We start from the raw sequence: 24,911 nt of genomic DNA on the forward strand, positions 1-24,911 counted from the left end.
TAGAATGCAGTTTCATGGTGTGTGGCTTCGTTATTTTTGGACAGAGTTGAAAGAAAATTGTGCCTCAAAAACATCACAATTGATGGAAGAAAAAATTCTAATCTTGTAGAAAATATGTTTCTTTTGAAACGCAATTTAGAATGCAGCTGTGTAGCAATGTCAATTTTAGACATGGTTGTCTGAGAAAACCACAGTACTCAAAAAAGGTCCCCTATGGAGTTTTTCTGATGTTTGGTGTCAAACTGGTCTCACAGTTGTCGGTTGCTAGGTGGATGGGATTTTTTTTAAAAACCCTATCACCAAATGCCACAGGCCCCAAACGAATAAATTGAATTCTCAACAAATGTGCCCTGATCTCTCAAAAAGCCGCAAAAATTTTTCCATTGTTGGATATTGGGCTTTGTTACAGGCCATCGCCAACTCCACTTCCTTCAGGTGCCCTGTGGACGACTGTTACCAAAACCAATAACATTTTAAGTTTTCCTTTCCTCAAGGTTTAAAAAATATGTCCTGATAGCATCTCAAAAAGCCACAATAAATTTTCCATCCTCTTCTCTCAACCGTTTTCCGGCGAATGTTGGGCTTTGTTAGACACCGTCACCACAACTCCACCTCCTTCAGCTGCCCTGTGGACTACTGTTCACAAACTAATGAAAGTTACATTTTCCTTTCCTCGAGGTTGAATAAATGTGTCCTGATAACATCTCAAGAAGCCGCAAAAAATTGCAACGTCTGGTGTGATATTGATCCCGAGGTCTGTTTCTTGGGGGATGCCATGTTTTCTGTCACTCTAACACCACATCACCTCTTCCAGATGCCCTGTGGAGTTTTGTTCGCAAAGCTAATAAAATTTTATTTTTTGCCGTTTCCCCTCCAGGTCTTTGTAGAATGTTGAATCATTCTTTCCACATAGAATTTGAACAAATTTGCTTTTCATATGAGCAGCCTTAAGTTTAATTTTTAATTAACCAATATGTTTGTGTCTTCTTTATTAAAACACATCACAGGTGTGAGAGCCTGTCAAGCCTGAACGTTCAGTGTTTGCGGAGAGCCGCCATGCATTTCATCATGATATTTATTGTGACATGTGCTGCTGACCTCTTTGCCAGGTTACCCTTGGAAAGGGATTTTGATCTCAATGGGTTTTTAACCTGGTTAAATAAAGGTTAAATAAAATAAAATAATAAATGTGCATACATGGATGCTACAGTTTAATTCATAATAAAATGAGGGTACGCGTCAGTCTGGCATTACTTGTGTACATGAGAATGTATGTCTTTGTATTTGGGTTATAGATAGTTACTTTCTTGTCTAAGCGTGCGCCACCAACTGGGCTGGAAAATGTGATACAGGAAACACACAAGAACCAAATCCAAACATTTTTCACAATCTATCAGTCAAGGAATCTGATGTGGTTTTACATGCTTTCTTGAAATCATGTAAAAGTGTAACTGATTTTCAAAGCAATCCCAACACAGACAAATACATGTTAGCTGTCAGCAAATTTCCTTTGGTCTTTGACCTGGTAGAAGGAAACGACACATGGATTTCAGTATTGTTGCCAGAAATCCTACGGCGGCAGTGCCGTCTTCCTTTGGACAACACAACAACTCCAAGAGCTATGCTCAATCTAATTTGTATCACGTTTAACATGTACAGCAGGTACGAAACATACAGAACCACGACACACTCCATCTCACTGTGCACCTGGCTGTTCACTGTTTGATTTTCTGTGACGTAAAGGACAGACAACACGAAACTGATTCAAGATGAGATACAGTGCCAACGTACACGGCCAATAAATCGATTTTCTCCTCTTGAAAATTTTCTGAAATTAGGATCCAAGTTTCTTTAATTTATATTGTGCTGTGTAGTTTTCTAAGAGGTCCGTAAGGGACAACAGTGCACCTGTATTTTATGTATACCTCAAACATAAAAATGCTTTGTGTATTTTTGTATCTGTATCTGCCCAAATGCATTCACAACAGTATCAAGGGACCTGGTTATAGAAAGTTCCCCTAAAAAAGTCCCAGTGAACACGTCAGACACCACACACCTCTTCTACTGCTTCTCCTGTCACCTACTTAACAGTGTTTTGTAAAAATATTAAAAAAAATTATAAAGACAGAACTATCTTAATGACATGGGTATATTGTGCAAGTATTACTTTGAAGTGATGGAATTCACTTTAAAGAAAGCAACTGACAGCAATATGCTTTTGCTATCAGATTCTTTTGAGCCAAACCTGCCTTGCTCCGTGACAGCTCGTACTTGCAAGTTACAACTAAAGTGTGTTGCTGTACAACTGTTTTTCCTTCTTGTGTCTTCCTGCTGGGAGAGTGTACTTAACATCTGTGTGTGCGTGTGTGTGTTTGGGAAAGGGAGACCTCTGCCATTGTTGAGCTTTTACATCCTGACAACTGGAAGCCTGACGGGCTAAAAATAAGCCAGTGCTTTCCAATTTTGTCATCTTTTGGGACCGCTTCTCCCAGCTGTTTTGATTTTCGTGTGCGTCCCCCCGGAATGCTGGGGGTCACCGACAGCCACTTCCTGTCACATGGCTCCTCATTGTAGTGCTTGCTAGTGCCTCTTAATGTACTAAGACACACTCCAGAATGGGACACCTGTGAAGGAAAGGCTTTTGCTGTCATATTTTTTGAATTGCACACCAGGTGGGCCATCCCAAACACTGTCAAACAGGATGAATTTTTTTTTTTTAAATCAAAGAATTGTCTTTTCCTTTATGAGCTTCAGAGGTTGCTTCATGAAGGGTTCTGTGTACACATAGAACAGAATTAGGCCACTCTTAATATGGAAAGAACTGAAAAAAAAAACTGATCATCATCATCAAAAGCTGTTTTGTGGAAATTAAATAATGAAGTCTGCAAAACGGATATTAAAAGTTACGCTGGGCCACACAAAAGGATGTGCAGCCATCAGAGTGCAGGTAAAAACACAAGTGAAGTAGGTAAGTTTTCTCCCTATTTAAATAACCAAGGCAAATAGATACGCATGCTATGCAAACAGTAGGCTATGTAAACTGCCCTGGCAAGCAAATGCATTATGTAACCTTTAGACGGGACACATCAGACATTGGTAAAACGAGATTAAGTTAAAATAATATTAATACTTAAAACCATCTAGTCTATATATATATATATATTTATATATATTTATTTATATGTATATATATCTGTCTAGTTGTTTCTGCACTACGGCAAATGATCCTATTTCATTAACTACAGAGCTTTGTCCAGTTGAAGCCATTTGCCAGTGCTGGTGTCTCCGTTAGACACGGACATCCTTCCCAGTGTCTTCTCATCCAAACTTAGCCCAGGCACAGGTCCAGTCTAACAGCTCATTTAGCTTCTTCAGAGTGTCGTCAAGTGGCAACTCTGTAAGTCATTGTTGTCATTATAAAAGCTGGAATTATTTTAGATAGAACATTTTAAAATAATTAAAATTGTCTTTTTTGCTTTTCTTGCTTTTGGGATTTGTTAATTATTAATATAAAAACTGAAAGTGAAGTAGGGGATAGAGGAAAATGTAAGGAAATACATTTATTTGCTTTCACTGCCAGTTGTAGGTGGACCGAAATGTCAATCTAGAGCTCTTTTACTTAAAAAAAATGAGATTGTGTCTGTTAATACACATGATTTGTAGTATGCGGCTGTCTTGTTATGTGGGTGATGTGTCTATATTAGTTGTTGTGTGATGTTATGTTTGGTGAGGTGACATCAAAGCACAACCTGCTAAAAGTTTTGGAAAGTTGTTCTTGTGTATCTAGTGAGACTTAATAAAATGTGGTTTTGGGTGTGTGTGTGTGTAAGTAACTGTTTCTGTGGTTGTGTAAATCTGTGTGTGCCTGTGTGTGTGTGCGTTTGTGTTTTGTGGCTCTGCTGAGACAATTTGGCAACTGGCCATCTCAAACCGTCCACTGCCTGGAAGGCTGGAAGTAATAGGCTCACTTCCCTGATGCCAGAGGAGGGGAAACAAGGGGGAGGGAAGCCCGGGGGAAGCTGCTGGGTTGACAACAGCACACGACAGGGTTCAGCAGGAGCACCAAATGGACTGCGTTGCTCTGAGAAAGGGCTGCCTTCTATGGACTAGACCCCAAATAATTTGTAATTTGTTAGCACGGGTGCCTCAGAGCATGATTGTTCAGGGTGCAAATACCGGAACACATGGGGCCTTTCTGTGTGAAGTTTTCATGTTATCGAAGTGTCTGCATGGGTTTGTTTTTTTTCCATGTGTGTTTTTAAGACACTCAAACATGACTGTATGTGTTTGAAAGTGACTTTTAACTAGTGTTTGTTCCTGTTTTGACCCAGTACTGACTTAATGTTGATATATATATATATATATATATATATATATGTATATATATAAATGTATGTGTATATATATGTATGTATATGTATATATGTATATGTACATGTATATATGTATATATAAATATATATATATATATGTATATATGTATACATAGTCTCTTGGAGCATTTATGCTGAAAAATGGAAGTGACTGTATTTGTGCAGTGCACAGTTGGGAGGAATTCCTGTGAGGTTGTATAATGTATGCTAGGTTTGGTAAAGTTCAAAGAACTGATTGGTGTTGTTAGACCAAAACATTTTTATGATAACAATTTTAATTTCTGTCTTTGTACTGTTTTCTAACTGCAGCCGCTTTGTCCAAGCCATTATTTTTTTCAGTGACACTGAACCATGTAAGGAGGTTTCATTTGGTGGAAGTTCCAAAGCCACAGTGATTTCATTCTCTCTGTCTAGTTGTTTCTGTTTACACTACGGCAAATGATGCTGACAAATGATCCTAGTCTAAAAGAAATAAGAATAATTGCAAAAGTAGTGGTTAATTGGCGCGAGTGGCAGCCATCTTGGACTCTCATGTTGAGTTTTTTAAGGTTTCTCCAAATTTCTGAGTTTGAAATTGTTGTTTATTACTGTGTAGGCTTGATACATATTACAATACCAATACTTTTTTTTTCTTTGAACGAGTCAATACGTACGTTTAAAGGATTGTGTCATTCATACTCATCCTGCTACTGCTCCCTTTGTTTAAGGGCTCAGCATAGTTGCCTCTCTGTCTTACCTCATTTCCTGCTCTTTTCAAAATTAAGGCCAAAACAAACCCCTTTATCCTGTGTGTTTTTGCTTCCCTACAGACCCCTGTCTTATAGTGATGCCGCCGTGCATGAGCGAGGCCGACCGCTTCAGCCTGGAGGCGCTGCGGCACATCCACAAACAGCTGGATGACGATAATGACGGGGGAATAGAAGTCAATGAGAGTGTTGAGGTAAGCTTCATAAATGTATTTCTTATTCGCTGTGTTGCTTCCACAGGACACAGGCTAAGTCTTGACTTTTAAACAATAGCTACTGTAAATCAAAGTGGATGGTTTTAAGGTTTCAGTTTAGAGCTGAAACAATTAATCGATTACTAAATTAAACGTCAACTATAATGATAATCGATTAATCGGTTCAAATCTTTTTTCATGATTAAAACAAGACTTCCGATTGTTCTTAAATGTGAGTATTTCTTTGCTCTGGATAAAAAAGAAATCATGAAAAGTTAATCATTTTGGTTTGTGGACAAAACAAGACATTTGAGAACATCATCATTTCCAGGTTTGACGAACACCAATCAACATTTTTTTTAAGGTTTTCTCAATAGATAATATACTCAATAGACCAAACGATTAATCGAGAAAATGATCGACAGATTAACCGATTATGAAAATTATCGTTAGTTGCAGCTCTATTTAAGTGTCCAACATGAGGATGGGGTGTGAAGGTTTCTCATAGTAAATCTGAGATTAAAAAAAAGAAACTACTCTTGTATGCTTGTTAGGAACCACTCGTGTAAAAGTTCAACCTCTACCCCTAACCCCAAGGAACAAAGATTTATTGCAAACCTTGTGCAGGCATAATAATTTGGCTCTTAATCTGTTGTTTTAACAAAAGCAAATACTTTTTTGACTTGCTAATATTGTTGGAAAAAGATTGATTTTTAAGCTGTAGTTCCTGTCATTGTCATTTTCTGATGAGTCCCATGATGGGCTCACTGGAGTTACATTTACTTACCTCTGAACATGCAAAATCATGTTGGAGTCCCATAAGTCTTTCAATCCTAACACAAACATAAAAACAGACCTTCGTGAGAGCGTCCTTCAGTTTGTTATTAGTAGCTTAAAATGCCCCTATTAAGTATTTTCTGTGTTTTTTGTGTTTAACTATAATAATGGGGTTCAAAACCAAGAGCTTACTACAACTGAACCAAGTTCTAGACCCCACAAGTTCAAATAGCTGTTTGTGGGTCGTAGGGTTAGGATTAGGGTTTAGGAATACAGTTGTGATGGTCAAGGTTCATGTTCGAGTTTAGGATTACATTTTATCAATGATGGGTCCCCATGAATATAGTTAGACATGGGTGTTTGTGTGTTTGTGTGTGCTTGTGGGTGGGAGGGGGAGTCTGGCAAGAGAAGCGACAGGTTTTTGAGTGAGTAGCAAGCTAGGACTGACATCTGAGAGCTCTCTGACCTGCCTCTCCTGCTGCGTCTCTTGGTAATCAACGACCTCTTAGTTTCAAAAGAAACCACTCGGGACTCTGTTCACATTTTCTGTGTGTGAGTGTATGTGAGCGTGTGCTAGCAGGAGTCATTTTTAACTGACTGAGAAGTACTGGTGTGAGAAACATTTATACCCTGCAGCTTTGCAGTAGCGGCTCTCTGAAGAGCTGGACCCTATGTCCAAAGGCCCCCAGAGGGCTGCAGCATTCAGCTTCACCCCCACTACTACATTTTAATTTGAAAATTATCTATGTCCAGATGAGCATTTCAGCTCTGTTTCAAAAGTAATCTGCATTCATACGACTAACACTTGTATCCATTCAGGTACACTGGGCATGTGTGTGCTGGTGTGAACAAATGACATGTAATGTATTTAATGTGTTTACAGCTGAGTTTACAGATGTGTTCATTACCATAACCAGAAATACTTTACAGATGCTTTGGTGTCCTGATTGTCCACTTCGGAGGACAGTTCAGTTTATGTGTCCTCCATTGTCGTTGCAAAACAACATAAAATCACTTTTGTCTTCCTCTGATGAGCAAAGAGGGCATGGATGCAGGCCAAGCTGAGCTCAAAACGCTCCCTCTTGTGGACAAATTGGTAATTACCTCAAATTGTCTGATGCATTCCTCGCCAGTACATTTTGAGCTTGGACCTTATTTTTTAATGATGCATCAGGTTAGAGACATGGACATTTTTGCACAATTTGCAGCATCGGTTTTGTGAAAAGCAACCTCTAAAAGAATCATTGTCAAATAGTGTAGAATTGGAAATTGAAGGACCTTGTGAATTGGAATTAGGAAATCTACTATTTAAAAAAAGAATTTAAAAAATACCCACACACTTATTACAGGCAGTTGAAATGAATGACAGTTATGAGTACTGAAAGATATTGGAGAGGGTAAGGTGTCTTGAGGGGTCAGGTTATACGTCACGCTTTGTGTGGCCTTTGGGGGCAACATCGTCATCACCTGCTCACCCTCATGCCATTTGGTTGAAACCTTAGACTTGGCTAACCAAAAAGCTCTGTGGTACTTTCTGCTTTTCCCCCTCATTCTCGTTGCCCCATCTAATATTTGAGAAGATGACTGAGACGAGTTGATGGTCTTATTTGAAATGATAAAGCTGTGGTCGGGATATCCAGTTTTTCATGACATGCATTTCAAAGACACCTCTGCGAGTAGTAATGATGAGGTCTTGTCACAGAAGTAGGGCAGATACACGGCAGTGACGCTTATACCGGGAGTTATGTTCGTCCATTTTTGGGAGGGCATGTTGAGCAACCCAATGTAAAATTGGGAAAAATAGTTACAAATATTTTGCGTAGTCTGACCAGCATATTTTGGGGTTTGTGTTGTTACTAATGTGGGATAAAAAAAAAATAATTCAATATCAATGAATCAACCAATATACAATGTCACATTAAAAGTGAACATGCTGATACAATGCTGATACTAGCTTGTATCAGGTTTAGTTTTACACATAAGGAAATTCATATTGATGGAAGATATAAAGGACAAAAGTACATAAGCTGTAAAAAGTGTACATTAAAATTATTATTTTCTGTAAAAATTACTGCTTTGCAGAAAACGTAGGTGACTTAAGCTTCACATGTCTTCAGGGTATATTGATTGCAAATCGTGTCCATAAATGAGCCATTTGTTATTTCCTGGGAACTCTAAAACACCTTCCCCATTATTTGCAGTAAAGCTGGATTTAGCTATCATGATCCCGTCGTTGACATATGCTTTAAAGTAACCAACCTTATCGCTCATGTATGAGTTTCCTGGTGTCGGTGAAATGTATAAAACCATTAGAATTCCTCTGTAACTCGACAACAATCAGTGTTGCTTGGTTACAGGGACATTAACCGACCTGTGTATTACAGCTTGTATCGCCACACACACATGATTTAGAGGTTGATGAGTCATTGACGTGAGTGACCACAGCAAAATAATCCAGAGCTATAAAAATGCCTCCGCCTCATATCATTATGTGATTAACTTCCACAAACTGGATGATCAGCTGCTATGTGTAACATGTCTCACACAGACACGCACACACCTATACACACACCTATACACACACACACACACACACACACACACACACACACACACACACACACACATGCATGCAAAAACTAGATTCTAGTGCATATGAAATTACTATGGGTGTTGAGACGGTAAGAGCAAACAAGGAAGCGTTTGGGCCAACCTCAATTCTCTTACTTCCCTTAACAACTACAGTATTTACTGATGTGTTGCATCACAAGAGTTGTCAGTCAGTGTGTTGATCAAAAAGGCTTTGGCTGTTTTTGAAGTTGATATTTGGAGCAGAGAGTCGTAGCAGAACACGAACGTCCCTCGGGGGAAGCGAGCCGGTAGATCTTTGTCAGATTCAATTGGTTTGATGAGGGCAAAAGGTAGATTTTGACAGTTTGCGAGTTGCACAGTGTAATTCTGTCATGAGTAAATGATGGTTTGAGTTGTGTAAAAGTATTTGCTAGCCCCTGGAGCTGGTCTCAGATCTCCCATCCTCCCTATCTACAGCAGCCTAAATAAATACAAACAGGAATAGTGGACCTCTTGATGTGTATTTATAGTCTGAGAAACTTTTTCTTTCTGTCTTCCAAAACGCATCTGTAATTTGACCATACTGGAAGGGATCAAATCCAGCTTTATCCTGTTAGACATAATCCTGTCTGTGATTACTCCGTGAGTCTGGGAGTTGTCTGTCCAGGGTCTTGAAAGACGTCTGGTGGTCTGTTGCTGAGCACAGTCACTGGGGACGGCAGGTGCATGTCCTCTTCTTATGGTGTTGGGCTGCGTGCTGCCAAGCAGACACTTGGCTGGATCGTGTTACATCACTTGAAAAACTGCAACAACTCAACCCATGCCATGTCACAGCAGGAAGTAGGGATGTCACTTCCAAAAACCAAGTCTGATCAAATATTACATGACATGCTTTTTCTTTAAAGTAATTTTAGGTATCCCCCACACTTACCATTAGCCACTTGAGGTAGATTGTCTGCTGCTTCACTTGGGTGGAGCTAACAGTTGAGCCTGCAGATTAGTTCCTTGCTTCCGCATCTACAGTGTGGAATCTAAAACCTGCTGCTTTTCACACGGATAGTTCTTCACAAGCAAACTAGCTTGTGTTCTTCATTTTCACAGCAAAACTTTAGTTTAAGAAGTTCATCCCGGTCCTCAGTATAACATAACACCACTGTCTTACAGTATGTTTTTGATGGATTCAAAGTGGATGTAGTTGAGCTGCACCATCTGCTGGCCCACGCAGTAATTACTTCAGACTGATTGGCCTATAGGCTGTACATTTGAACTTTCCGCCCAACTTCGAAAGGGTAGCTGGATTTCTGATAAAAAGTGACAGCCCTAATGGAGAAGGATGGTATAGCTGTTCTGTGTATGAATGTGAGTTCTATGTCCACCCCATGTTGTGTTTAGTTTAGTACGATGAGCGGGAATTGAGGAAGCTCATAGAGCATCTCTGCTGAAGCTATAGAAAGGAGAAATCTGAGAGGCCTCTTCAATTTGTTTGTTGACTTGTTTTTCAAGGGAGATTTTTTTTACATCCTCCAGCTCGGGATTGAGAGGGAGAACCTCTCCATCTGAGGGTTGGGTCAACAAGTACACGTAATCATGTGATCTACTCACTTGATTAGTCTATTTAGGCAAATGCTGCCTTTTGTATTCTCTCACATGTGCGCTGATGAAGACTGAGTTGATACTCAGGAAAATGTGTTTGTAACCACCTTACCAGAGTTGATGGTTAATTAGTTGCTAAGTGTTTAAAAATGAGGTTTTAAATCATGGAAATGGCCGAATGGCCACGTTAGCGAGACACGTATGGCGACGTTGTACCAGTGCGACATCGAACGCGACACAGCACACAATAGCGGAGGACATCCAACAGCAGCTGGGTTTTCTTTCTGCTCGGGTTGTGGCTTTGTATGAGAATAGACTGCGGGTGTTGAAGATACACCAGTCGCAATGGAGTTACCTTTTTCTGTCGCTCAAATTTTTCTCATCATCTCTCAGAAGATGATCATTTATTTCACCTCCTCATTGTTTGAACCTTATTCTAACGTTATTGTCACATTGTTTTTCCAGTTTTTAAAGTTGCATAAACCATCAGCAACACTGACCAAGTGTCTGCAAGATAATCGTTCCTCCCTTGTTTCAGCATTTGCTGTGTCTGGTGTTTCATGGTGGATGATGTTGCAGTGACCTTCATTGATTTTTAAGTATCTTGTACGTCATTAGTACAATCGTTGCAGATAGAAATTTACATGAATGATTTTATTTTCTTAGCTCACTTGCCACACAGGCTGCTTGTTGACTACCCGGACGAGGCTGAAGAATGTCTCCTGGTGTGAACACAAAAAAGCTTCAGGCGTGTCATGTTCACTGGGAGGGGCGGTGTTACACTGAAGGAAGTGTAAATACTGTATGATCTTTATCATGTTTGCGTCAATTTGTTTATAAATAATTTGTTTCAGTTGCTAACTCATTTATTTGGCACAATAGCTATAAATAGACATTTGTATCTGGTAGTCTCTTAATTTTGAATTTCAATCTTAATCAAAACCCAGATGGATAAAACCAAAAACAATTTCAAAGACAAGTTTATCATAATAATGGAAACTTTAAGAAAAAAAAAAACCCACAGACCTCTGCAGCTCTAAGAATAACACGGTAGAGGTCAGTTTAATTTCTATTAATAGAGCAAACTGTTATGCAAAGACACCCTCTTTGATCTCGGGCAAAGTAACATCTTCACCAAAGCATTTCCGTAGCCTCAAAATGAAAGCACGAGGAAGATTTTGTCATGCAAGTGATGGTTTCACATCCGTGGCAGCCTGGCTGTCATGCGTGATAAATAAAGTGGGCTTCATAACTCAAATCCAGGTACTGCATTCCTTTTGTCCCAAATTTAGAACGCACCATTAAAAATCTGCGGTTTCACATACCTCATGGATTTGATTAATATAGAGATAAATATCTGGGTTACAAAAAAAAAGATTATTGATGACGAATAGGTGATATATGGCATAACTTTCAGTAAATTATAGATGTGTCCAGATAGACTGTTGCAAGAGATAACTGGTCACAGTCAACTGTTATTGAGTGCAGGGGCTCAAGGGTACAGACTCCGCTAACTACCCCCAAATCTGGAATCTGATCGCGAACAATTATGTCAATTAATTCTACATTCTACAGTCTCCTGTCTCTCTTGTTGTCTTTGCAGTCTTTACATTAAAGCATATAATCAATCCAGTTTCTCATGCAGGAAGTCCGTCACCTTTCAAATTGCTACAAAACACGCCTGTAATTATCACAGCTGCCTTGCTATCGGAACTCTGAACCACAGAGGTTGTCGCGGCAGCCGCACAAAGACCTATCTTTTTATGCAGCTCCCCACATATTTTATATGACCAATAAAGCATTGGACCATATGCAAAGCTGCTTCATCACACCGTCCGCAAGTAGACGCCTCATGAGGGAGCACTTCAGTAGAGCTGAGCCAATTACTCGATGAAACGATTATTAATTGCTTACTAAATTAATCGTCAACTATTTTGATAATCGATTAATCGGTTTGAAGCTTTTATCATGATCAAAACAAGATTTCTGATTGTTTAAGCTTCTCAAGTGTGAATATTTTCTGGTTTCCTTGCTTCATATTACAAATAAACCATTAGCAACTGAATTATTTTGGTTTGTGGACTAAACGAGACATTCGAGAATCATCATTTCCAGGTTTGGCAAACACTGATCTACATTTTTTAACGTTAACTGCTGCTCACCGAATATTTTCTCTTTTTCTGACCATTCTCTGTAAACCCTTGATGTTTGCATGAGAAAATACCAGGAGATTGGCACTTTCTGAACAAGCATGTCACGTTTCAAAGTCCCTTAAATCCAATAATGTCCTACACATCTTTCATACACAGCTAAATACATAATGTAATGTTAATTTAGGAACGTGAGCTCACATGAAACAAATCGACAAAACAGACTCATTTGAAAACCCAGTCACCAGGAGGTTGCCGTTGTACATCCCCGCAAGAAAAGTCTTGATTTCCAAATATTGGTATTACGCCATATGTAATATGTATTGTTCTTTTTGCCAGTTTATAATCGAAGACATGAAGCAGCAGCAAACCAACAAACATAGCAACCTGCACCATGAAGACCAACACATCACTGTGGAAGAGTTGTGGAAGGGCTGGAAGACCTCTGAAGGTAAGAGAATGAACTGTCTCTGCATCAGTGGCTTTGACAAACATGTAACTCCTCATTTTGTAACCCAGAAACACATCAAACTAAAGAAGTTTTTCACATTAGCTTCCAGGGCCATGCTCATCTATTTTGCAATTTTTACCCAGGTGTCTATGGATGTTAACGTGGAATATATACTCTAAGTAATGGCAGGAGTTGGTACGAGTCAGTCAACTCATTGTAACAAACATATTGTGCAATTACCTCTACTTCACAACACCTTTAGAGGTGTGTGTGTCATAATATTTAAGATGATTTTACATAAAAACACTGTATACGCTTGTGGAATAGCACATAAAACGGGTAAAACCAACCTAAAGAAGCAACGTTTAAACACACAAATTGATTAAGTAGAACCTTCTTCATGGCACAATGTTTTGTTACCAAATGTATTATCATAATTATTATTCCGATACATTAGAAATATATAAGCAATTATTTCAAGTAAAAGTAAAAATGGAGGGCAGGGGAAATAGCGATGCTCACTCCGCCTCACTGACTGCCTCCCCATTTCAATACGTAGGCGTTACAGAAAATGTGAGTGTTTAACTTTTATATAAATATAAACAAATGTCTCTTATATCCAAACCATTGTCAAATGAGTTCACACAACGCTGATCAAGTTTATCCGCTCCACACGACTCTCTGTGTTTCTCAGTATAGCAGTGTTTCGATCTCATGTCCCCTGTCAGTATTCCATCACTGCACACGGGAAGCGATTCATTTTATGTCGAGTAAGTGAGTAAGTAGGACTGAGAACACAAAGAAGCACCCATGAAAAGAAAATGAGTTTTATTGCTCAAAAAATTGGGTCAGCAATCAGCAGTTTGACTGCTGTATACACACAAATGCTCCATCCGTCAGGTCTGATAGTGTTCATTGGTATTTGGTGATCATCACATCTTGTACAGGCAGAATAATAACATCAAACGACACAGAACATTTTGTATAAAAAAATCTAAAAGATGCACACTGCTGGCTTTAACAAAAACCATAGGAGCTATAAGGTCTAGCCAAAGAGAACAAAACATGAGGATCTTTTGTTCAACTCCGCAGTGAACCATTGGACAAAGACAGGCCGCCCCAGCTACAGCAGAGAGATGCTGATTAAGCAATGGTGCATCAGTATTAACAAAATTAATAATTGAATGAATAGAACTACAAAGGCCCTCAGAGAGCTGAACTCTGAATTCTTTCCCATGTTCCAATCCTCTATCAAATTCTCTGCTTTTTGTGCAATTAAAGACACGTTAAAACAACTATACCTTCTCTCTCTCTCTCTCTCTTTTTCTTCTATATTTCTCACACCTCTTTGACCACTTCTCTTGTCTCCTCCATCTTCTCTTCTCCCCCCAACTGTCTGAAGCAGATCATGCTCTTGAGTCCGGCTTTTCTTTTTCTATTTTTTTTTCTCTTCACTGTCCCCAAGTGCTTGCTCATTGTGTGTGTGAACTGTTGAGGTTTTTCTCGCCTTAATGTTATTTGGCTTGACAGGTTGACATTATATATGTTGATCATTTTCAAATTACGTTTTGGAATGACTCAATCAGCGAATTGCAAAGGCTGCATTGTAAACAATTCATATCTTTATAGAGTAGTTGATATTTTAATGCTCCATCATATGTTTTAAGTCTGTTGGACATTTGATATTATTGAATTGAAGCTTAATGGGAAGGGCGACCTAAATCCTCCCATTCAGGAAGGAAAGGAGGGGATGTAGAAGGTAGAAAAGAATTTACTTTTGGAAAAGAGAAGGCATCACTTAGCCTATCATGTGTGATGCATGGACAAGTAGCAACACCGCAGTTTGTCTGAATGTGCAAATCATCATTAATTATATCCAGGTCACACTTGTCAAAACATTCTGCAAAATAAAAACAGACCAGTATCATCAAATGATAAAAAAGATACAAAATTAAATAAGTCATGACATACCTCTGTCCACCTTTTTCAGTCCACAACTGGACCATGGAGGACACTGTGCAGTGGCTGAGGGAGTCAGTGGAGCTGCCGCAGTATGAGAAGAACTTCCGGGACTTCCGGGTCACGGGGAACACCTTACCTCGGTGAGTAAAGCACCCTAACAGGAAGAGTTCCACACAACCTGTGCAGATTATCCCTGCTCTGCATCAATAACACTCCATCAATACAAAAAATGATTTATTATAGTCCACCATAATGAAAAATACTGTATTCCAAGTACCATTATTTTATTGAGTAGAGGCAATATGTTGATCTTCAAATAAATCCACCGGCCCCTTAGTTTTCCTTGTTCTGTTAAATGCTGCCCACTGCTGGTTGAACGAGGCACCACAGGAAGAAATTAGATTTCCGAGAGCTTTGAGGCATTTCTATTCAAGGCCAGATCAGGTGAACTGCAACCAACCTGACAATCTGTAAGAGCTTTACGAATTCAGAGTGATGAGGCCAACTTTACCGTACCTGCTGTGTCATAAATATTCCTCGAAATATTCCTCGAATTCCTTTGCACAACTCCATGAAGATTATAATGTTAATATAGTAATCAGCGAGTTGACATTTGAGAAGAAACTCAGAAGTCAGTGGGACACTTGTGGAATGTGACTCACAGCAAACAGCATGTACGGCCTGAGTGGACAGGAGAGGGGTCATGGAGGGGTTTCATATTCCTCCGCGGGGGCACTGACTCATGAAGTGATGTCACAGCAAAAGGGGTACAGTTTCCACTGGCTGCCATGTTGTCTCAGCCATTCAAGATGGTGGTGGTATGTGGACTCCTCTTGTGGGAAAAAAACAGAGGACACAGTGGTGTCACAAGGTTAAACTAGGCAGCGTACACATGAGAGCTCGTCTCGTGTCTGACTGTGTGCAGTTGTATGGGTTGTGTGGGTTCACACCCGCAGTTCTGAGTCAGATTTGAGCACTTTTAGCAGTAATACGCATATTTATAGTGTTGCTAGGAGCAGTCAGAATTAAAACATCTATTTGAGTCTAGGTGTCTTAACTTGGAGCTGTGCTCACATTGTCTAAGGGGGTATTTTGTCTAGTTCAGTTTACCCCTGAGCTACAAAACTTTGTAATAATTTGTCATTATTTATTCAAAGACACACGCAGTGACACACACTGGTAACTGCTAAGGTCATAGCTCAGACAAATGTAAACTCTCTGTCCTCTATTTACTACTCTAACCTGGCAGTTCAGTTAAGCAACCAGGACTCAGTCCCTTTGACTGTGGTTCTTTCTTTACAGTGCACAGCGCAGGACGCCTCCACCGCCTCTCCCCTTACCAAATGCGTAAGAGAATTACAGTGACCCTCACATATCAGAAAGGATGTAAAACCTCTTTTGCTTGGTAAACTTTAGGTTTAAAACCTGACCCATGACCCTTGCCTAAAGACGATACAGATAGTCTAACAAAACATTTTTGTGATTATGCACTGAAATAAACAATTTTCCATCTGGTTATAAAACCTCCTAAATCGTACACACTGGACCTGTATTAAAGCATTGAATCTTTGTGACACGTATGTAACTTTTTCAATGCAAAAGACAAAAAATCTTGACAACAGACCACCTGAATGCCCGCTGAACATCAACCTGAAGAGCAGTGTTCAGTATTAAACCCCGCCCTGTCTGTTCATATTTCAGAATAGCGGCAAATGAGCCGTCATTTATGTCGATTCAGCTGAAGATATTAGACCCGCGGCATAAACAAAAACTGAACCTGAAGGCGCTTGATGCGGTGCTGTTTGGTCCTCCTCTCCGTAAGTATGCGCAGCATTCTGAACCATCACTACCACTGAAGTATGCCAGTATTAAACTCACTAATTCTTTCCCTCTCGGTGTTGTCATGCCGCAGGTCCACAACATAACTGGATGAAAGACTTTGTCCTGATGGTTTCCATAGTGATCGGTGTGGGGGGCTGCTGGTTTGCTTATGTGCAAAACAAGTCCAGCAAGGTGCACATCTCTCAGATGATGAAGGATCTGGACAGCCTACAAAATGCTGAGCAAAGCCTCCTAGACCTACAGAGTCGGTAAGACAAACAAAAGAAGAAAGAAGATAAAACACGCCGTAAAATGTGAAGTTTAACTCGCCTAAAATTTTTACATATTTTATGTTCAAGCGTCACAATTTGTTTTCCTTTTGCCTCCCAGACTAGAAAAAGCTCAGGAAGAGAACCGGACAGTGGCAGTGGAGAAACAGAACCTCGAGCAGAAAATGAGGGACGAGATCCACGGGGCCAAAAAGGAGGCTCACCGGCTCCGAGAGCTGCGGGAGGGAGCCGAGTGTGAGCTGAGTCGCCTCAAATATGCAGAGGAAGAGCTCGTACAGGTAGGCTTCTCTGTGCTGATGTTCAAATGCATCACCGGCTTTAATGGCTGAAATGTGTTTTTACTGCCAATATGATACAAAAGGTGTGAAATATGAAAGTAAAATATAAGGTGAGATCGTTCAACACAATCGTGCCAAAAACCCAAAAAGGAATAGGCTGAAGCACGTGGCTTTTTTTGCCTGTCCAGTATAATACAAGGTACAATTCGCATTGTAAGTGTTATTATTTTACATTTCAAACTTTGTTTGAACCCCAAAAGAGTTTACACAATTTCAAGTTTGTTCCATAACTGACACACATGTACATTTAATTTTTGTTCTCGCTTTGATAGTTTCAAACAAAAATTAGTTTCGTATATTATAATTTCCTTCTCTTAATTTAAATGAATGCAAACAGGAAGTTCCCTGAAATGGCCCTTTTTCTTTAATTTAGCATATTCTATTCAATATACATTTGCTCTTGCTAATGAGATACCCTGCAGGGCTGGACTTGTCTTTACACAGCAACAAAGTACACATTTTGAATGTGTAACTAGTATGTGTCACTTAATGTATTTGACCAGCCTTATCATGAGAAAACCAGTTATATATTTGAATAGGGATTTTGCTAAGCCCTGGTCTATTATGTGCTTCCTCCCAAAGGTGCGCAAGGCTCTGAAGCGAGCGGAGAAGGAGATGCAGTCGGAGCGCTCGGTGCCCGAAGCTCTGCAGAAGTGGCTGCAGCTGACGCACGAGGTGGAGGTCCAGTACTACAACATCAAGAAACAGAACGCAGAGTTTCAGCTCTGTGTCGCCAAAGATGAGGTAACCTCATTTTCTTTCTTAATATGTACTCAGCGGGAAAGAGATCCGTGCTTCTATTGACTGTACAGTAATACTAGCATTTTAAATGCATCTTGAACCACAGGGTTTGTTTTTAAAGGGGTCGCATTTATAAATGTAATCATAATTAATTTTGACAGTTCATCCCCCAAAAAAATGGTCAAGAATGATGAACTTTTCTGCACTTTCAGGCGGAGAAAATTAAAAAGAAGAGAAGTTCTGTGTTTGGAACTCTTCACGTAGCCCACAGTTCATCACTCGATGAGGTGGATCACAAGATACTGGAGGCCAAGTAAGAAAAACACACACACACACACACAACCATGCATGTTAAATGCAAGCCTTAAGCATCAGAGTGTACGACTGCAAGTGAACTCATTGTCCTTGGGCTGAACATGTGTGCTGAACAGGCACAAGACGAGGTCTATGTGTCGCAATAAAAACTAGGTCGTGTTAGAATGGGACATATTATGACATGTATATTGACAGCATGCTGTGTCTATAACACCTAGTGCCAAAGTGAAGCCTATGGTAATATTTTAGAGCAAAAATAATCATCATAACAAAGGTATATTTACTGCATTCAAGGCATCTGGATAATCCCGGTTACTGCCTTTAACAAGACAACAGGAAGAAAATGGCATAAAGGAGAGAACAAAGCAAAGTATTCTGTACTGTGTACTGTTAACGGGAACAAGTCCAGCATCAATCCAGCTCATTTGCCAAAACTGGCAGCGTCTTACTGGGTTTGCCTCAGGAATGAGATCATCTTTATGTTTGCCAGTTACGATAAACGTATAGTACTCTCTCCTCATTCAATTTATTTATTTATAATTTTTTTTTTTTTTTTAAAGGAAAGCCCTGTCAGAGGTAACGGCGTGCCTGAGGGAGCGTCTCCACCGCTGGCAGCAGATTGAGAAGCTTTGTGGCTTCCCTGTTGTCAGTAACTCCGGGCTGCCGAGCCTCACAGCCAGTCTCTACTCAGACCACAGCTGGGTGGTCATGCCGCGGGTTTCCGTGCCTCCGTACCCCATCGCGGGCGGAGTGGATGACCTGGACGAGGACACGCCTCCCATCATTCCACAGTTCACATGTAAACCAACTGCCAGTGCTTAATCACTGATTAAAACAGTAATGTGACGTCTCTAATTCGCCGTTTCTTCCCTCCAGCAACTACTTTGATCCGGCCGTCGCTTACGCGCAACAGCAGCATGTGTCGTTCCCGCCGGAGCCTACTGAGCTCCCCGCCGTCCTCGCTGATGTCTCCAGACCCGGACCTGCTGTCCATGGCCAGCTCGTCCCTCTCCTATCGCCCCGAGGCAGACGACGAACATATCATGTTCAGCTCGGATAGGAGGGGGTATGTAGCGGTGGCCGGAACGCTGCGGAATGGTTTTAAAGTTTGGACTCAAAGGTGTTTTATCCAGACATTTACACCACTTGCTTGAAGCTTGGGGTTAAATGGTAAACCTTTCTCTTTGGGTGTCATCTAGCGTGCGGAGGATGCATGATTTACCTCTACTGTAAGGCACACGTGGCACACCAGCATTACGACATTTACGTCAGCTGGGCCTCGCAGACGCAGACGCAGACGCAGACACAAATTATGAATCAGGTCCAACTTCACCAGCAGTAAGCGGAGCTCTGGCTCCTGATTGGATGAAGGGTTATGGTAGTCATCCTAGATTTACTGACATGCGCCCAAGATTGAAAAACCCACATCATTCAACAAACCCTCTAGATCAGTGGTAGCAGTCAGAATAAAAGGCACTTTAACATTTTTTGCATTAGGAAAAACAAAATCTTCTTCAATGCAGTTCTAAAAACATTTCTTTCTTTGTTTCCTTTTACAATTTATGTGTGACTTCTATTCTTTTTTCTTTTTTTTTGTATCATCTGGGCCAATATTGAGTCTGCTCTCCTCCCTCTAGGGAACTGGCTCAGGAGGGCTGCTCTGACACAGACTCTCTAAACTCATCCACGGGTCGAAAGCAGCTGCAGAACGCAGACACGCCAGGATTGGAGACCCCCTACCGCAAGATCTCCCGCGAGGAGCTGCTGCTGTTCAGCCAAAATCCAGAGCTTCCTGCTTCCATTCACACCACCACCACCAGCAGCAGCAGCAGCAGCGGCAGTCTCAGGGACTCCACGCCTCCTCCTCTCCCGCCCACTCCAGCCACCACACCCTCGGGCCCGCCCTCCACCTCGCCCTCCCCGGCCTTGGAGCACCACTCATTTGCACACAGAGGCTCTCCTGACCTCACCAGCATGATCCCAGAGTCCAAAAGCGCAATCTTCTCGCAGGGGAACGTCATCACCTCTCAGAAGGGAAAGGGCACGTACAACGGCATGTTGGAGAAGTCCTACAGCTACGGTCAGCTGCCTGCCAGCATGCTGCCCAACGTGGGCCGCTTCCCATCTCTGACCTCCCTGGACTCGGAGGGCAGGAGCGCGGGAAGAGAGTACAAGCTCCAAAGCACGTCCTCCCAGGACTCCAGCGACAATGGAGAGAAAAAGCGCTCCTCTAAACTGAAAAGCTTGTTCAAAAAGAAAAAATAAAAACTAGTGAGAGAGAGAGAGAGAGAGAGAGAGAGAGAGAGAGAGAGAGAGAAATAAGGAGTTGTTTTAGCCAGAATACTAATAAAATGGACATCACTGTAAAGCTAAAACATTTCATTTTCTCTCTTTGTTTTCGTCAGAGATGGAATGTAGCTCAGGCTGGATGCCTTTAAACACTCCAGACTGCTAGCCTTATTTTTCAATAATACCTTTATTTTTTTTTTGTTCACTCTTAGCCTCACAGGGAAACCTGCAAAGGTCAATCAAACAGTCGTCATCCAGACAGACAAAAAAAAACCCCTCTGTCTTATTTTTATGTTATTTTGTGTTTGAACCAAAAAGCCACTATGTGTAAAGGTCTAAAGGCATAGTTCCTAAATTTATCCGGTGAGTCATGTTTGCTGTCCTTTTTCAAAGTATTTACTTAACAGTCCAACGACTACAGTTACTTCCCCTTCAGTATATTCATCTTTGCACGTTGCAAAGTGTTTTCAGTCCTTAAATCATGTATTTGATTAATATCTTTTGGGAAAAAAAAAAAAAACCTTGCTTAAAGTTTGTTGCACTACTGCTTCCTGGTTTGGGACATGAAATAACGGTATAAAAGATGAGAGGAACTCATGGGCAGCAGCAGTGAAAATGCAGCACACGACGTCAAACGACGAGCCAAAAACAATCTGATGCATTTCCAATGTCACTGTCAATGGTCATCTCAAAATATAATATATATAAATATATGTATATTTTTTTGGCATTATAATTCTAGTTCTAGATTTAGATCGGTGGGATCCCTACGAACTCGTCTTAACAGAAGAACGTTGATTGAATATGCAGATTTAACCCCCACCTGTCCTTTTCCCCTGTTACAGCCTGGGTTATACTTCCTGCGTCCGCTTATCTTCACAAGTCCTCTTGACGTAAATGTTCATAATTTGCCGACGTCCTCTGCGATCTGACGAACCCTACGTGGACAAAAGCGAGCACGCCTCCAGTTTGAGTCCGACTCTGTCCCATCTAATGAAATAGAACTGTTTATTAACAACAAATAATACAGTGGTCAACTTTGAGTAAACAATTATTGAACGGCATTAATGGTCTGCCTCCAATCTAAATTATACACGGTATATTCAATAAAAATAATAGTTTTTGTGACTTGCCAACATTTATCAAGTTTTTCTGAGAACAAAAATGCATAATTTGTAATTGGATGATTAATAATTATGCAAACATTGGTCCAACAAAACACTTTTTGGCCACACAAAAGGACAAAAAGACTACGAAGAAGAAGGTAACAGGTAAAATTGCCAGATGTTCTATATGTGACTCCTTATGTGTTAAATTGCTGCTTCTAAAATGGAATTAGAACTTGAAATTCACACGCACAGAACCATGTGGACACAGAAAGTATGACCCGGCCCTAATCTACTGTTGTTACTTGACAAACTGCGTTCTGTAGCCATACAATGTACCATTTCCATACATGTTCGTCTTAAAGTCCCTCGTCCCCCTGCAACACTTGGTGTCGCTAACAGATGTCGGTCAAATCGTGTAGAAGTAACTGTGTTTGTAGGTGGAGTGCCACATGACACGATTGCCAGGGAGGTAAGACTGCTGCAGCCATGTCACCTTTTTTTTTTTTTTTTTTTAAATGACAAGAAAATGTGTGTGCGTGTGTGTCTAGACTGTACTGTGATGATGTGGCCTCTGCCGTTGATGTTCACAGACATTACAAAAAAAGAAAAAAAAGAAAGAGGAACTTTTTGATCCTGATCTGATCGAAACACCAAGAGTTCGCACCATGCACTACGCTCGAAGCCGACCCACGCAATACAGTCCCTCTCCTCACCTCTGGGCCTGCACCGAGTGCACTGATGTCAAAAGCTTCTGCTTTCACACTGTGATCTTTGCCTTCTTTTATGTTCATCCTAGACCTGACCATCACCACTGATGCTTTACGTGACGGGGAGGGCGGGGGGGGGGGGTTGTCATGTGATCATGTGACCAGAGCATCAGCAGTGGAAAACGTCGGGGGGGGCCATGCATGAGGTGTGAGATGACGTAAAGATCAAATGGCCTCTGTTTTTAAGAAAGCAGAAAAAAAAAAAATATATATATATATATATATATCTACATTGGGACACAATGAAGGAAATTAAAGGCAGACCTGCAAAACGATGGGAAAACGAATGTTTACGAAACACTAGGGGCTTTTTTTTTTTTAGAACATTTTGTGTGTGAATATTTATATACTGTAGAATTATTAAAAAAAATAAATGGAATCATTGGAGATGTTTCAGAGTCATGTTTGCCACATTGATTACATTTCTTTGTGATCGTTCCTCAGCAACTCAAACTTGGGATAGAGCATTTGGGAGAAAAAAAAATCTGACCAATACATGCGCCTAACAGGAAGAGTTGCATCATGGGAAGTGTAGCATTTACATTTTTTTTTTCCAGTACAGACCTGGTGGTAATGGCCAGGTCCGAGATGAAGACCCACAGCCCGTCTCAGAGAGCAGAAATGTAGGTAAGAAGATCGTCCTGACACCACATTTGTCTTCACAGTGTGGAAAATGTGATGCACAGAAGAAAAGAATGTATTATTGCTTTATCAATACCATGGGAACGTGATGTAACTTGTTTTGAGGATTCATCAATTCAACTCACCCGCAGAGGAGTGGCGATGTCTTGCAGTGATGAATGAGCTGTTTGGACTCAACTGTACACAACAACAAATTCTAGCCTCTCGCATCAATGACGACTGATGCTGCTGCCTCACAGACACAGCTGCAGTTACAGTGAGGGCCACACAGTGTCAGCAAAGCATCAGAGAAAACAGCCACATCAGCCACTCCCTGATGACACAAACTTAGTGGATGTGTGGACACAGTGTGTTACATCTTTTACACCTCAGCATTCAAATTGTACAATGATTTATACTAGGATTTTTTGTTAAGTCTTTTTATCTGATCTGCAGTTCGGCATTGTTCAGTTTGATTCCTGCGCCATGTGTGGTCCATACGCCATAGTATGCTAGCAATTGCCATTTTGGACGAAATACTATACTGTGACATTTTGGACCACATACAATACTATGACATTTTGGTGCCATTTTGGACCACATACTATACTATGACATTTTGGTGCCATTTTGGACCACATACTATACTATGACATTTTGGTGCCATTTTTGACGACATACTATACTATGACATTTTAGTGCCATTTTCGACCACATACTATACTATTACATTTTGTTGCCATTTAGGATGACATACTATACTATGACATTTTGGTTCCATTTTGGACGACATACTGTACTATGCCATTTCGGACCACATACTATACTATGACATTTTGGTACCATTTTTGATGACATACTATACTATGACATTTTGGTGCCATTTTGGACCACATACTATACTATGACATTTTGGTGCCATTTAGTGCCATTTTGAACGACATACTATACTATGGCATTTTGGTGCCATTTTGGAAGACATACTATACTATGCCATTTTGGTGCCATTTTGGATGACATACTATACTATGGCATTTTGGTGCCATTTTGGATCACATACTATACTATGACATTTTGGTGCTATTTTGGACGACATAGTATACTATGCCATTTTGGTGCCACTTTAGACGACATACTATACTATGACATTTTGGTGACATTTTGGACCACATACTATACTATGACATTTTGGTGCCATTTTGGACCACATACTATACTATGACATTTTGGTGCCATTTTTGACGACATACTATACTATGACATTTTGGTGCCATTTTGGACCACATACTATACTATGACATTTTAGTGCCATTTTCGACCACATACTATACTATGACATTTTGGTGCCATTTTTGACGACATACTATACTATGACATTTTGGTGCCATTTTGGACGACATAGTATACTATGACATTTTGGTGCCATTTTCGACGACATACTATACTATGACATTTTGGTGCCATTTTGGACCACATACTATACTATGACATTTTGGTGCCATTTTGGACCACATACTATACTATGACATTTTGGTGCCATTTTGGACCACATACTATACTATGACATTTTGGTGCCATTTTGGTGCCATTTTGGACCACATACTATACTATGACATTTTGGTGCCATTTTTGACGACATACTATACTATGACATTTTAGTGCCATTTTCGACCACATACTATACTATGACATTTTGGTGCCATTTTTGACGACATACTATACTATGACATTTTAGTGCCATTTTCGACCACATACTATACTATGACATTTTGGTGCCATTTTTGACGACATACTATACTATGA

The 24,911-nt window shown here is 40.4% G+C and overlaps 1 protein-coding gene across 3 annotated transcripts in view; it reads left to right on the forward strand.

Moving 5' to 3' along the window:
* Positions 1 to 22,874, forward strand: part of stim2b (stromal interaction molecule 2b) — a 38,145-nt gene extending 15,271 nt beyond the window's left edge. For 2 of the 3 annotated variants that reach the window (XM_058625379.1, XM_058625380.1), the window contains 11 exons: positions 5,183 to 5,313; positions 12,744 to 12,855; positions 14,846 to 14,957; positions 16,519 to 16,634; positions 16,730 to 16,907; positions 17,029 to 17,206; positions 17,849 to 18,010; positions 18,220 to 18,320; positions 18,883 to 19,121; positions 19,199 to 19,442; positions 19,960 to 22,874. In XM_058625379.1, the coding sequence (XP_058481362.1) occupies positions 5,183 to 5,313; positions 12,744 to 12,855; positions 14,846 to 14,957; positions 16,519 to 16,634; positions 16,730 to 16,907; positions 17,029 to 17,206; positions 17,849 to 18,010; positions 18,220 to 18,320; positions 18,883 to 19,121; positions 19,199 to 19,442; positions 19,960 to 20,587 (2,201 nt within the window). In that variant the 3' untranslated portion in view covers positions 20,588 to 22,874. The remainder of the gene's footprint in view (positions 1 to 5,182; positions 5,314 to 12,743; positions 12,856 to 14,845; positions 14,958 to 16,518; positions 16,635 to 16,729; positions 16,908 to 17,028; positions 17,207 to 17,848; positions 18,011 to 18,219; positions 18,321 to 18,882; positions 19,122 to 19,198; positions 19,443 to 19,959) is intronic. The other variant, XM_058625381.1, reaches the window with a different exon arrangement.
* Positions 22,875 to 24,911: the final 2,037 nt, after the last annotated feature.

Source organism: Solea solea, chromosome 3, assembly GCF_958295425.1.
Source record: "Solea solea chromosome 3, fSolSol10.1, whole genome shotgun sequence".
In the NCBI taxonomy this organism is placed as follows: Eukaryota; Metazoa; Chordata; class Actinopteri; order Pleuronectiformes; family Soleidae; genus Solea; species Solea solea.